Source organism: Oculina patagonica, chromosome 6 (genome assembly GCF_052425735.1).
Source record: "Oculina patagonica isolate OP01 chromosome 6, crgOcupat, whole genome shotgun sequence".
NCBI lineage: Eukaryota > Metazoa > Cnidaria > Anthozoa > Scleractinia > Oculinidae > Oculina > Oculina patagonica.
In genome coordinates this window covers 24,560,036-24,575,699 of record NC_135763.1, presented here as the reverse complement: position 1 = coordinate 24,575,699, position 15,664 = coordinate 24,560,036, and the positions used below count along the sequence as shown (strand labels likewise).

General features: G+C 37.7%; 2 protein-coding genes across 4 annotated transcripts in view; both read left to right on the top strand.

The window, feature by feature from the left end:
* The first annotated feature begins 58 nt into the window (after positions 1-58).
* Positions 59-6,061, top strand: LOC144655922 (translocon-associated protein subunit gamma-like). The gene is made up of 5 exons (XM_078516108.1): positions 59-228; positions 334-460; positions 3,398-3,490; positions 4,201-4,332; positions 5,917-6,061. The coding sequence occupies exons 1-5, from the start codon at positions 102-104 to the stop codon at positions 5,987-5,989; spliced, it is 552 nt and encodes a 183-aa protein (XP_078372234.1). The 5' UTR covers positions 59-101; the 3' UTR covers positions 5,990-6,061.
* A 2,122-nt stretch (positions 6,062-8,183) lies between these two features.
* Positions 8,184-15,664, top strand: part of LOC144657726 (chromodomain-helicase-DNA-binding protein 4-like) — a 39,996-nt gene continuing 32,515 nt past the window's right edge. For all 3 annotated transcript variants that reach the window (XM_078518073.1, XM_078518072.1, XM_078518071.1), the window contains exons 1-5: positions 8,184-8,359; positions 11,419-11,525; positions 12,143-12,247; positions 12,744-13,058; positions 13,549-13,705. In XM_078518073.1, the coding sequence (XP_078374199.1) occupies positions 8,302-8,359; positions 11,419-11,525; positions 12,143-12,247; positions 12,744-13,058; positions 13,549-13,705 (742 nt within the window). In that variant the 5' untranslated portion in view covers positions 8,184-8,301. The remainder of the gene's footprint in view (positions 8,360-11,418; positions 11,526-12,142; positions 12,248-12,743; positions 13,059-13,548; positions 13,706-15,664) is intronic.

Below are 15,664 nucleotides of genomic sequence, written 5' to 3'. Positions count from 1 at the left end.
GGCGTTACTTTTTTGACCGCGAGAAACTGTAAACGAGTACTTTGGTATTTAGCGCCCGGTCCTACTCGTCCACTTCCTTTTTCCGTGCCAACTCATTCAACATGGCGGTCGGTAAGAAACTCACAAAAGAAGACGAAATTTTGCTGCAAAACTTCAGTAGAACCGTCTCCACGAAATCTTCAGCATTGTTCTATGCCAACGCGTTCTTCGTGTCAGCCATCCCCCTATGTAAGCATGTCGTTTTACTGTTTATTTCACTGTTGCAAATTATTGCATGTGCTCTTTGTTTGATTCGAAAAGTGTGATTTCAAAGCGATGTAAATCTGATTTCAGGGCTGTTTTGGAGGATTCACCAAATGGATCCTTACTCTTCTGGCATCATGTTTGTAGTGATGACTCTAATCAGTACGTGGTTAGTGGCTTTTGCCTACAAAAACGTGAAATTCCAGTTGAAACATAAGTAAGTACTGCAATTCAATACCAAATTAAACAGTTAATCTACGTTTCCTAATTTTATTGGTCCGTTATAAGTGTAGCCATAATTTTGTTATTTTAACGAAAAAGAGCAGATAACTATTTCCAAACTTCAATAATACAGTGCAGGAGGTTTATATTTTCAAGCTCATTTATTTATTCATTCATTCATTGATTATTTTTTGTTGTAAACAAAAGATAAGCTTAGGTCTTTGAACCTCATAGACTTGTGGTCTTGGACAAATAGTTTGATTTTTCTGTAGACCACTGAGTCAGAGAGGTTAAATAATCTTAACTGAATATATCTATATATATAAAATTTTTTATTCAGCGCAGTCAACTACATTTGGTAATTAATCAGGTGTAGTTTGATTGAACCTGATCACCGAGCATAAAAATGATAAATGACGTGTAGATACAACAACAAAGAGCATATACCATATCTTTTTTATGTTTTTTATTTTACTGATATTGTTAAACCCTTTGCCGCGGGCCATTTTTCCACCTGTGTGTGGACCAAAAATGAGTATTTTGCAAATTTGTAAAAAGTATTGATGTATTTAACATTTTTAACAAGGTTTAGCCACATAAAACCAAATGTACTGGTACATTAAAAAACTTGTGACAGAAAAACAATAATAGAACTCATCCTTCCTCGATGGATGTGAAAAGTTCATGATCTGGGCTTTCATGATCTTACGCCCTCTTAGCATATGAAAAATCTAATACAGGATGTACATCCTCCTAGCAGCGAAGGGGTTACCGTATTTACCCGTGTATAAGTCGACCTTTTTTCACCTAAAAATCGGTCCAAAAAATCGCCCTCGACTTAGGGCCTGTTTACATGGAAGGCGGGTGCCCCGGCTAACCGAGTTACCCGGCTAACCGAGCTACCCTGGGCGAGCCAACTTTTCATACGTTTCTTAAGAAAACGTACTGAAGCCTTTACATGCTAGAAGGGTAACCCGCCTTGCCGGGGCACTCGGTCTACTTGCCCGGGGCACCCTTCTAGGCGGGACAGCTTTTTGCCATGTAAACGGTTATGACCGAGCTATCCCGGCTTGCCGGGATAGGTTTTCGCGCGTGTTTTTGAACTAAATTTGAAGTAAATGGCATAAAATGTATATATTCTGGACCCAAACAGTGCTATTTGATCAAAATTAGTTTTATCAGTCGGCTGGAAAATATTTCTTTGAGCAACAGCTAATTAATTCGAAATTTTCGTTGGAATGATTATCCTAATTCACGACACAACAAATTTAATTTCAATTTGGCGCCCAAATACTGTTGAATTTCGATTGAATTTCGCCAAAAATGAACGCAGTAAATTTCTGAGAACTTGCACATCAAATTAAAATAGGTTTGAAGACGAAAAGCCTTGATTATTCAGTAAAAAGTCATATTTTTCTTCAATCATTTGGAGCTACATTGTTTTCCCACGCCGTGACACGCTTCAATGACGCTGTCTCATCTCGGGTAGAAGGGTTGTGAATTCTGCATGTAAAGGCGGGCTAGGTTTTATCCCTTCTAGCCGGGTAACTCGGTTAGCCGGGGCACCCTCCCTCCATGTAAACAGGCCCTTATACATGGGTCAAAATTTTCGACCCAAGCACCAGTTAAATAAATTCTGCACAATTAGCATAACAATTGTTTTATATGTCAACAAACATCAAATAAACAACAGTACAGGTTACGATGTCCTTTCACTTTGCTATCTTTGTCGTTAAATTGGCAGTTCAAGTCGAAATTCTTTACGATTTATCCGCTTAATATAAACCTGAATGTTGTAGAGACTCACTGGCACAAGATTTGAATAAAGAGCTGACATTTTCCACTAATAAAACTGGTAAATCCACTTGAGGAAAACATCTTCTTGCATGATCTTTCTCGCGTCGAACTTCGCTACTTAGTAACCTGGCATGATGCAAACACGTGTAGTTATCAGTTACCAGTACCTCACCGATTTTGTAGCTTGGTTACCAAGTTCCCCAAGCAAGCTATACTTTGTTTATCGAGTGGGTTTCAAAGTTTTCTGATGTTCGTTGGTGTTTTGCTTGTCTTCTAAAGCCGCTACTATCTCTCCACAATTAGAAAGGTTCGTTTGAAATTAGTGTGTTTGATTTTATGGCTGTTTCGAAAAATATTGGACAAAATGCCTGCATAAACATGTGTTGCTAAAACGCCCTCGTAAGCACGATAATAAACTTCACATTGAAACTTGCTGTGTTTTTTCATTAAGTACTCTACCTGAAGGGAAATTCTAAGAAACACAAGGTTATTTTTCCAAAAAATTCGTACCCAGAAATGAAAAAATCTTAGTTTATGGCCTCAAAAATAGGGGGTCGACTTATACACGGGATCGACTAATACACGGGTAAATACGGTAAGGATGATTTTAGAACTTTCCGGTGAGTTTGATTGTTGAACTCATGTTTTGTTTGAAAATCAAACAAATTCAACATAAACACCATTGCTAAATGGCGATAATTATTATTGATGTCATCATTCAATGCAATTTTTTTTGCACCAAAACCAAACTCAGTGATTGAATGTTAAAATAATTATTGAACTTGGTTATCGCAAAATATCATGATTTGGCAGTGTCTCGGAGATCAATTATTTGCTTCAGCATTCAACTTCGGCAAGTAGTTGACCTGCTCGCCACTGACAAATCAGGATGATTTTGTCAATCCTTTTCAATAATTATTGTTAATTGTTATTGTAAATGTTGTTTAACAGTTCTTGTTTATCTGGCAAAAGTTGATCCATATGTTACCGGTAGGTTCCCTTAATATTGTAGATTTTAAAATTTTTTTTTTTTTTGGGGGGGGGGGTAGTTTCAGTTGAGAAATTGAGAAAGAAACTTTGTTGCTACATTTCGCAGTTTTTTAATTTTTTTGTGTTACATACATGTGTATTTCAGGATTGCCCAGCGTCGAGATGCTTCTGTTACCAAAGAAGTTGGCATGGAGCTGGATTCTAACAAGAAACTGACCCGCCAAGAAAAGGATGAAAGGTTGGTCTTTAAGTTTTGGTCTCAGTTAAAAGCTATATTTTTCACGAATCAATATATAACAGAAAACTAAGTGTTACTGTTTTACCCATGTAGAGACCTTGTGTAAATCATTTTTAGTTAACAGTTACATTTTGTAAATCACTGTGGTTATTTGGGAACACTTCTTAAAATAATGCAGAACTCACATTATCATGGGTTGTACTTCCTGCATTGAGTTTACTGTGTATTCTTGGTTAACAACCATCACCTTTTATAACAGCATAGTGCATAATTTTGGTAGGCAAGCATACAGTCATTTGAAATTACTTGCATGGTGGTAATGAAAGCATCTCATGATAGATATCAGGGTTGGAGACAAACGGTAGCCAACTAGCCAAAGGCTACTAAAATTTAGGTTTTGGCTACCAGGTTTAGCATTCCTACTAGCCATTTGGCTAGTGAAAAACTTGGAAAAGTCAACTGTTTTTGATAGAAATCATTATACCTGTCTAGTGAAAAATTACTTTTGGCTAGTAAAATCTGACATGTCACAATCCAGTAAACCAGTGAGTTAAAAAGTTAGTCTCAAGCCCTGGATATAGTCGCATTGTTCAAGATTTATGCTTTATTAGCTCGCCTCATACCAAATAAAAAGTTCTGACTACATGTATGTAGTCAGTCAGTGTTCTTTGGATGCCAATAATCATATATTTCTTTCTTGTCTTTTGCAGAATCCTTTGGAAAAAGAACAAGGTTGCTGAAACTGAAGCCATCACTTTCTCCATATTTTACAACAATGCCCTGTACCTGTTTCTGATCCTGATAGCATCATTTTATGTTCTGCGAACATTCAATCCTGCTGCGTATCCTTTACAATATTTTCCTCCTACATGGGAGTGTGGTGTCATAATACTTAGTGCACTGGACTCTAGATTCAAGCATTGCTGACATTGCTGACACTTCACAAGGGCGGTGCTAGACTGTTCACAGCCCTCCATTTTTTCGTATTTTTTCGATCGAATGAGCGCGGGGAAAGAACGACGAGAAAACTGTTTTCATTCGCTCGCTTCGCTCGCTCCCGCCCCCTCCCCCCGCGCGCTCGCGCTTCGCGCTCACACTCGCTTCGCTCGCCGATTCTCTCACTTTTTTTACGTTGAAAAATAGAGAGGCTGTGTACAGTCTAGGGCGGTGCAGTGGTGAGAGTGTTCACCTTCCACCAATGTGGTCTGGCTTCAATTCTGGTCTATTGCCAAATGTGTGGGTTGAGTTTGTTGTTGTTCTCCTCTTTGCTCCCAGTTTTTTTTCTCCAGGTCCTCCAAATTTCCTCCCTCCACAAAAACCAACATTCCAAATTCAAATTCAATCTTTGATGTATGTACACATTCTAACAAGCTCCTGAGAGCTTTTCTGTGGTACACGAGAAAAAAGAATAATTATTTTTCTCACAGTGCCTCTCTCCACCCAGGGCTTGGTTGTTTGAAAGGTGATAAACACTAACCCAGGATTAAAAGTTGATAGAATGTTCTTTCTCTTTTTGTATCAGTGTTTTTATTGCTTAGTTGACATCAAAACTGGAGGGCAGAAAATTTAAACAGAAAACCTCACTGAAAAGTTCAAAACAAAATTCCTGCTAACACTAGATCAGCTTAATTGTGCTTCAAACAACCTGGCCCAGAAGTTTAAATTGATACTGGTGAATTGCTGGTGCAAACATTGGGAAAACATTGGGATGTTACTTTAGATGGACTAGTATCAGAAACCCATAAGGGTTGAAACGTGTAACTCCCTATGATTTGCATTGTACAAAGCGTTTGCACATTCGTTTACACTAAGTACCATATTTTGCTTCGATACACTTAATGTATTTCTTTAGTTTCTGTAAGAAATTTACGGCATTTAGGTCGAAATTCAAGCAACTTATCGCAAAACCAAAAATTATGTTGCGTGTGTCATTACGTGTATAAAGCATTCGCGTACAAACTCTTCGTGTTTCCAAATATGGTACTTAGCAAAATGAATATTCAAACGCTGTGCGCGCGCTTACACGTTTCAACCCTTATGGGTTTCTGCTAGTATCCCATCCAGAGGAGCCAAGAAGCCTCATTGCTATAGAAACTGATGCTTGCAAGCCCCCTGGCTTCCCCAATCCATCCCATTGGAACAGAATGAGAATTGTTATACAGTCGAACATCGTTATCTCAAACCGTCAGGGGAATCCAAAAATAGTTTGAAACAGCGGGAGTTTGAAATAGCGGATAGTTAATGACCGAAAGGCAAATTCAAAAGAAATGGGTTTTAGTTCAAAATAACAGGAATTCAAAATAACCCAGGTCAAATAAGGAGGGTCCAACTCTATTTCTTGTCCATAAGTCAATATGTCAAGTTGTAAACTACACTAATGCTTCTTTTCACCGTGTTTTCATGGCAATTCCTTAACAATTCTATAGAAACTACCTGCTGTCCACATCCCTGGCTGGTGGAGTTCTAGCTTTGCTGTCGACTGGGTCATCATCCTCTTGAGAAGTGAAAGAAGAAAAATGGCTCAGATGTCTTCCATTTATTGATTTTAATAAATGAAATAGTTGAAAAGAATTACTGTGTGTTCTAATTTTTTGTAACCTTTCATCATTGACCTTTTGATAAAAACAAGAAGAAGAACCTTGACATTATTCCAAACCAATGTTGCAGCTCATTGAGCATTCCTGAATGAAACAACCTGTAATGGCTGGTCTTCTTTCAAATTCTTTGAATGCTTTATTCTGACAGAAGTTTGACGTATCAACGAATATTTCAAAACAAAAATGAAAGCAATCCCCGAGACTGCGCAGTGTAGAATGACTATCATTACTAATACTTAATTAAGCATGGTGTTGGCTTGCGGGAGGTTTGACTGTAATCAGTCTGAATGATTACAAATTTTGCTTTAAACCAATCAGAACTCGGCATAGACTTGCTTCAGGTGCCCAGTCTCTTGAGAAAAAAGTAGCATAATTAACCCTGGTTGGTATTCAGTCGCCATGTTGGCCAACGAACGGTTATTCAGAGAAGGGTGACTATAAGTTAATCAGAGTGTTAAGAAAAGGAAGGATACACACCCAAAATGTTTCCGTAATGGACCCTTGTCTGCCACACCTTTGTTTTTGTTTACATACGAGAATTTTGGTATTATATTTTACACACTGCATGTCTAAACCAAAGAGTTCAATGTGAAACTATAAAAGGCAAATAAACAGACTTCCAGTAACAACTTATAGCAAATGCAAAAAGATTCCGCTTCACCATACATCTTTCATAATTTTGATGCCATCAAAAATGGCAAAGGCTGACTAGGGTCCTTTAACCAAACATTTGTGGGGGCTCGACCATATTATCTAATAATAATAATAATAATCATTTCTATAGCGCTATTTAGCTAATCTTTCATAGCGCTTTACAATCACTATGCTAAAAAATAAAAATAAAATATAAAAATACCTAACTAAATTAATCTATTGAGCTAAAATATCTATACATGCAGAGAGTGAAGTTTTAAAAGTTAAAAATTTAAAAACTAAAAAATAACATGATTATTTAACTGGACTTAAAGTAAACATGTATAAGAAATAAAAATTAAATGTCATAGGCTTCTTTATCTCCACTAATGATGCAGCCTTATAAGTTCCAAAATTAAGTTTATTTTAGCCTGTGCAATTGGTAGTATATCAATATCAGGAATTCAATGGTCTGACCATAGCAACAGCCTAATTAACTCCAACTGCATTTTATTCAGACAAACCCCATGTCAAACAACTCACAAGAGTTACCAATCTGACAATCTGTGAACTATGAAAAAAAAAGTTGAAGAGTAGAGCTACATGTGTTTGAATATTTTTTTGATGATAGAAGGGGGCACACATGTCTTGTTTTGGGTCTTTTTAATATTTATGCCAATAATTAGGAAATATTTTAAAACGTGGAAAACCAAAATAAGGTCAAGAAAAGAAGGAGACATGAGGAATAATGCACTGTTCTTTTCTTCCCACCTAAAAAGCAGCAAAAACATAAAGTTTATTTAGAGGTGCATAAATTATGCATCTTTTATTTATTTCAGCTTAGGGGGGAAGCTAAAGGGAGTGGTATTTACTGCAAAGCAGGATTCTGTCAATCACATAGATATTCAGCCAATCACAGAGAAGTAGGATATTATGGGCTATCTTTTATTTGAACACTTGGCCAACTCCTAGAATTGATGGTTGAGGAGAATTGATAATTTGATCAACTTTCATAAATGATTGAAAGTTTGTTTTTTTGCTCATGTGTTTAAATAAAAAGACATAATACCTTATTACTAAACTTCATACTACTTACCAAAGTTATGTGCTGTCTTTTTTACACTTCTCAAGTTATGTTGCGAAAAAGCATGATTTTTCGGGCCAAGAGTACTGCAAGATCTCAATGAAAAGGAAACTCTTTTTTGTCACGTGAGGATTGGTAAGAAGAAAACAGAAATGATCAACTCCTCAAAATTAATTTTTTTCCTAAAAAAATGCATTATCTTTTAAAGTTTGAGGTTATTGTCATGCTTACTATAAATGAAGCTATTTTAATACAAAACAAAATTATTTTGTTAAAAACTGCGTGAAAAAAGAGGATCTGTACGCGACGGGCTTTTGATCAATTTTTATTTTCTCCATAGTTGACGCACGTTCCTGCCGCCGACAAAGGCAGCTGCGCAAGTCGCAGTCGCCATTTTCCCGAAACCGAGAATTTTTTCATTTTTTCGCTCCTTAAATTTATTTCCTATTTCACTAGCTTGCTTAGCTGTATTTTCTGCCCAGATGTGACGACCAAAAATGTCCTCGACCAACAGCAGAAAGAAAGAATTACAATCCTCCGCTGAAGGCTCAAACGGTACGTAGTGTATAAATTTCCGTGATTTCCATGTGGATCTTCGATATGATAGATATTTCGAGTGAATTTGTCATTTGTTCCGTCTGTCTCTCCAGCTAGATTTTAAAGCATTTTGAAGAACAGGAGCATCGTTTTCTGCGCATATTTTCGTGTGAAATGCTTTGTATTTGAGCGAGAAAATGCCGTGTTTTTCAAACGTAATGTTTGTGTTTTGAGAATTGGCGCGTTCATCTCTTTTGACGGGAGAATGCATGACACATGCTTTGTTAGAGGATGGCCTCTGGTTTTATACTACTTCTCTCATTATAACGTTGGTAATATATCCACAAGATCTATTTTCACAAAACTTAAGGATTTTAACTGTGTTTTTCCTAGTATACAAATTTTCTTGGCCTTTACCTCGTGAATTTAAAAGTTCGCGCTATCCGTGATGATGCGGGTCGCTCCGGTCTCGCCGAGCTTTGGAACCGTGTGGGATTTGGGAAAGAATCGGAAAACTCATCGCGCAAAAAAGTTGGATTTCCACTCAATAATTCGTAACTAAATTGTGTCTTCTAGACATAGACAAGCGCAAATTGTCAGAATGGAGAATGTGTGAATTTTTATGGTATTTTTTAGAGGCTTTACTTGGGTTTTACTCCTCAAAAGACCTTTTGTCGGCTTCCCCGTTCTCTTTCCGTCGGATCCGGACGGGAAATTTAGCTTTACGAATTTTAATTCACATGGGTTAGAATGCTATGTGGTTATTTTTGTCGTGAAAAAAAAAGTGATTTTAGAAGCTTAATATCCTATCAGTATACAGCAAAGGTTTATAAAGTGGCAGGGTGGCTACCTTTTAGCTATTTCTTGTGGTTGATACTGAAGATTGTACCTGTACGACACAGATGACAGTGCCTTTAGCAAGCAGTTTGTTCATCTAGGCTCAGTTGTTTAAAGGGTGGATAACGCTATCCACCGCATAAATCGCTATCTAGTGGATAAGTGTTAACAAAACAAACTACGCTATCTGGGATAGTGTGTTATCCAGTGGATAGTGTTGCACCCTTTGAACAACTAAGCCCTGAAAAAACTTTCTAGGACCAACTGCAGAATACCCCGTAAATGAGATTCACTGAGTTAGTACTCTTTGAAGAACTAGGCAGAAAACAAAAGGATCTATTGTTATTCAACAAGATGAATCTCATTTGTGTATTATTTGCAGTTCAGCCCCTTTCAACACTATTCTGGCTATTAATAAACCAGGGTGCTCTTCTGGCTAAACAGTTACCTTGAATAGCACTTTTATTAGGCTGTTTAAATGTAAAGCCTGGTTTTCATATGTCGGGAAAATCCCAGACGATCGGGGATTTAACTGTTTCCTGACCGTCCCAGATTTTGCCGACTAATGAAAACTCGAAATCGTAAGTATCCCCGATCATCTGGGATGGTCGGAGACAAATCTGGAGAATCGGGAGCGTTTCTATTTTCCCGACGCATCCCAGATTTCTGCGATGGTCGGCGATTATTCAAAATATATGAAAACTCCAATTCTTAGTGTCAGGGACGTCGGCGATAGTTTTAGCTTGTTACCAATCTTTTAATTACTAAGATCCAGTCTCTCACTGCCCCTCACAGCTAAAAATGGCGTCTGTCATTGCCAATCAAGGCGACTCTGATCCCAGATTTTGCCGATATACGGCAAAATCTGGGATGGTCGGGAAACGGTGAAATCCCCGATTATCTGGGATTTTGCCGACATATGAAAACCAGCCTTAAAGGTCTCAATAATGACCATGCTAAAATGATACATAGTTACTGTAAAAAGTCCGAATTTGAGTGAATTTTTTCTTTTTACCAAGTAACATTTTGGTAGTCCAGTAGGGCAGTCTACAAACTGGGGGTCAGTATTTTATCCACACCAGTTTGCTGTAACAATACAGTAAACACCCGCATATAAGAACAAATGGATTAAGAACACCAGGCTGAAATTTGGCCAATAAAGCCCCATTTTTATAAGACCAAGATCAGCCTGAAAAATTCAGCATGTTCTTATAAAATAGAAAAGGTGTCATAATTACATTAAAAAACAAGTGATTTTATATGGCAGTCATGACGCTATCAGCTGTCAAGTGGTTGTATTTTTGTATTGAGTACTGTGCTGATGTTTCTACAATGATACAGTATTGATTGTGATCATTAAAATCAAAGAATGTTTATTAATTTATGCTAATTTCACATCTAGGGACATTTTGGGGTAGTATTACTAATATAGAAATTTAAGAACATTTAAGAACACTTTGAGGCTGATTTGTCACTAAGCACCAATTTAATAAGAACCCAATCAGCCTGACCTCCGAAATCATGTGTTCTTATATGCGGGTGTTTACTGTATTTATACACATGGCCCCAGTTGTTCAAGAGATGGATTACACAATAGTCTGCGGTTCAAAAATTCTGGTCACATGATAATGTTTTTGTGGCTCTGCGGTTTGTAAAACACTGATCAGGCGATGCCATTTTGGTTGACTAAAACCAACGGTCCGTGAAGCCGGCCGAAAAAAGCCCTTGTCCACGGACGTCTGAGACGAATAGTATCTGGTGGATAACGTTACCGATCCTTTGAAATTAACAACCAGGGTTTGGGCCCAGTGAGATAAGAGAAAATTGAATCAAAACAAAAAAAAACAAAAGAAAATCCAAAGACTTGTTAATGCAAGATGGATCAGTTAACATGTAGTACCACTTTAAACAGTATCTCTTTGAAAGCAAGAACACAGTTAAGTTGCTTATGATTGGAACAGTGGCTAGAGCTTACATTCCAGACCTCATCCCAAAGTCCAACACACTATTAGGGCCGACTAAGATGGTATGATTTTGCCTATGAATATCCCTGCTATGCCATGCTATACCACCCTTATACCATGACTACAACACAAATCTTGTGATATAAATCAACCTATCACATCTTTATGAAAGATGCCTCCTAAGTGATGTCCTAGGCCTGTCGTAAGCTTGTCACATGTGGCAAAGTTGTGCCATGTAAATCGGCCCTTACATGTTCCTGTGTACATTGTGAATAGATGCTGATGGTGATAGACCACAAGCAAAGAAAAGGAGGACAGAGGATGCTGGATCAGCAAAGAGCGCTCAGAATGGAAAGAAGCGTAAGAGGGAGGATGAGAATGAGGTGATGCATTGATGTACATGGCGGTTTGGTTTGTAAGGTCATTAATTTGATTGAAAAGGGTGCAAAGTTGAGATAACTGGAGAATTTTCAAGAAAGTTTATGTGAAACTGAATTGCAGGCTAGGTTTGATATTAAGTAGCCTCATTTTTTCCCCATACTTTCTGAGTGGACTGTACATGTGAAGGGTAAATGGAGAGTTGACATAATGTATATGTAATGATGTCATTACCATCTTGCTATATGCAGTCTAAACTTTTCAAAATTTGACTTGGATTAAGATGCTTTCCTGCCTTTAGCAGGTAGCAATTGCAGCCTGCACAAGTTTTACTGGTCCCACCAAACCATTAGCTAGATGACATAGTACTTAGGGTTTTTGACCTGAGACCTTCGTTCTTATCTAAAACACTGCCAGAGTACACTTTTGATCTTCGGGGGAAAGGGGGATGGTCAATTTTATTATCATAAATATCCTGGTTGCCTTGTTGTTTCCCTGTTCCCTTTACAAGCTGGGTCACACAAATGGATCAGAAACAACTGGTAACCATGTTGTCCTCTGTAACACACTGTAAATAGCCATCCATTTTAATGGTTCATAATGTTGTCGCATTACTTCCTAGGAGGATGTTACTGTCTTAGATGATGAACAGGTTTCAAAGAAGACAAATGCAGCCTCAGATAAAGACTCTGTTTCTGGGGACACAAATGCTGATGATAACAAGGATGTAAGTGGATTGTTTGTGATTATACAGGGGTTTCAATAAAATTTGAAATAGGCAGCTGGTTTGAGTAGAATCACTGACTGTTTAAAGAATATTTCTTTAATTACTTCAACAAAGTGGCTGACTTCTGAGGGAAACTTGCAGAAGCTAATGTTTTTTGGCAATCATCAGTGCTTATTGAAAGCAGCCATTTTTACACACAAATTTGCTGGAATGCACAAATGTGAGGTCTCTGGACACCAAGAATATTATTCCAGTCAGTTCATAATTAAAACCAAAAAAGAATAGAATAATTTGAGAAAATTAAATGGTGTGCCTGTTTTACAGGGAGGCGCTTAATGCTAGGGAAACCGGGATAAGCTCCGGCAGTGTGGGCCGAATGGCTTGTGGCTTCCCTTTCTGTTTTACACAGCCTAAAGCAAATGTGTTAAATTATAGTTGGCACAAGAATTTGAAGGATAATTTGAAAGTACTTACTTCAATATAACATCTTTTTAAGGATGAACCATCAAAAGCTGAGGCAGTAGCAAAGCATTTTGGTCTCAACAATGTTGAAGTGAACCTATCAGAAGAGAATGAACAAGGAATGACCTATCTGAAATTCAACAAACTAGTACGGCCCTTGATTGTTGAGGCTAATCCAGGAACTGCACACACCAAGATCAATTCCCTTCTTGGAGCACTTTGGAGCGATTACAAAAGAAAGAAAGGCAAGGACACTCCTAGTTCTTCACATACACCAAGTCCTAAAGCAGCCAGCAAAGCTAAAAAGCAGAAAAACTCATCCAAGTCTACCAAGCCATCCAAACAACCTGTAAGTGCATGTACATGTTTTTTTACATTGTCAGTGGAAAAAAATGTAACATTTTCACCCACATTCACATTGTATCTAACATATTGTTTGTATGAATAATGCATTGGAAGAAGTTTGTCTGAAGAAAAGTTTGTATTCTGATGATTTCAACCAAACAAGGCCTCTCTTATATTTCTAATTAACCCAATGTGTTTATTGATAACTTATGCTATTTTGTATACCCCATCTTTACTACCTTAACTTTGATAGCCTCATACAAACACTAGGATAAGCAGACACTGTACGGTTATGCCCTTATTTGTAATCAAGCATGCTCTTTGCAATGCATGCTGGGACCTCGTGCTTTCACGAGCGGCCATGTTGATTAAACTTGTGTTGTGTTTACTCTGTGTTCAGTTCTTCCTACGAATACTACAGACACATTCTAAGCTCCCCCAAGGGAGTCCACTCACTGGAGATTCCACCGTATTTATTTAATTCTTATTTGTAGAAGGAGATCGTTGAGTTATCAGATGGCGATGACTCTGAGCCAGTGTCTGGTCCTGAAGTGGATGATGATGATGAAGATGTCAGTGAAAAGAATGGCACTTCAAAGTCCAGAACAAAGATTAAAATGGTGTTTAAACCAAAATCAAAAGGAGCTAAAGGTTGGTTTGATGCTTCAATTTTCTTCCTTTACCTAATTTTACATTCCCTCATGCCATAGTGGTACTATTATTTTATTCAGTCAACAGTCTGCATATAAATGGAAGCTGATTTTGAATTTTGAATAACTCACTGAAAGAGTTAATGTTAAAGGAGAAGTTCACTCCAGAATGGCCCCTTATTTTCTTTACGCCAATAAAAAGTTTATACAAAGATATGTTATTCACCAAAATTTCAGCCTCCAACGTGCGCTATAACCCTACGAAATCTTTCTTTGAAGTAGCCCAAAACTTGACAACTGAACACCGCCATTTTGGAGCCTGGTAATGTATGCGTGACGTCAAAGAGCTCAGCCTGAAGTTTGGCGGGAAAATTTTAATAGTCGAAACTCCTTGTTTCTTTGTAGTGGCGTTTGTTTGTCAAAATACAAATGAGATACAAAAATCTTTTCGCCGTCTTTCAATATCTAAAAGAAAAATTACTCAATAAGAATGGGTAGGGACGAAAAATTACTGCCAAAGCGAACACAAATATTTGTGTGTTCCGAAAGCTATACGGGAGACTGCTTTGAAGAAGATCACAGATACAGTCTCCTACGTGAAAATACCCACACACAAAAAAGAAAGAGCTAGACACAATACCAACCAATGATGCGTTTATGTTATTTCACGTTTTAGTTGATTTCAGGGAGGACTTTTAAACAACCAGAGAAACTCTTCTTCATCAAATATAAGATCGCAACTCCCAAAGTGAACTTTATGTCATTTTTGTAGTTGACTGACTGAGCTAGAAATGTTTGAATTATTTCATTTTAGATCAAGCAAAATTTTAACTTAACTTATTACTTGTTTGTATCTTTTTCTCTGTCTTTTTCTCCTTCTATATTTATTTACATGTACAACCCAGTCATTGCATCCAAAATTTTTAACAACTTAGCCCGTTTTGTTATTTTTATTCTGAGAAGTGTTGTTGCCAATTTAAGTCAATTTTTGTTCATGCTGTAATTATTTGCCGTCGTCGTATTTGCTCGATTAAACGCGGGTCACCGATTAAACGCCGGCTTCGTATTAATTAACGCCGGGTCAAAAATGCTAACTTTTAAATAAACACCGGGGACGTTTGATCGAGGTCCCGGCGTTTATTTGCGGTCGAGCAAACAAGTAAATATATTCTCTTAAATAGCACTGCTACGACAAACTGGTACGGTTTGCTTCTTTGGTAATTTTTTTATAATGTTCAAGGAAAGTCCGGCGTAAAATAACTAGGATGGATGCTGTAAACAAAATGAAACAGCAATGTTCGCGTTCGTGTTGTTATGACTGACGCACTGTTGTTTATAACAGTGAACGTTTATAGCTGCGGAGGACGTTGGCGACATTGCCGTTTATGGACTCATTGGTTGTTTATGTTCTGCAGTTCGGTTTGTAACAAATGTTGATTGCAACATGCACGTGCCGTATGCAATACTGTTACTTTGGTAAAAATCATCCTCGGAGACCCAAGAGCAGTTTGTCGGCTGGGACGACGAGAAAAATCGTGGTTCTCGGGACTGAAAAAATTACAGAAAATTGCACTTCGTTAATAAACACCGGACCCCGCCAAGTTTGAAATAAACGCCGGAGGTGTTTGATTTGAGAAAACAAGGTAAGCAAAATGACTAACTTCCATTCTTTCCTTATTCTTTCGCCACCTTTCACTTGCATGTCGTTTGAAGGAAGTTACAGAAGGAGATTTCTTAAAAATGGTTTATATTGCGTCTGGCTTTTTCTATCTTTTGTGGGTATTTCCACGCAGGAGACTGCATCTCTGATCTACTTTGAAGCAGCCTTCCACATAGTTTTCGGAACACACAAATATTTGTGTCCGCTTTTGAGCAATTGTTCTTTTAAATATCGGAAGACGGTGAAAATAAACACCTCTTTTTGTATTTCTTGGAGCTCTGTGTGAGCAAAATGGTGCTG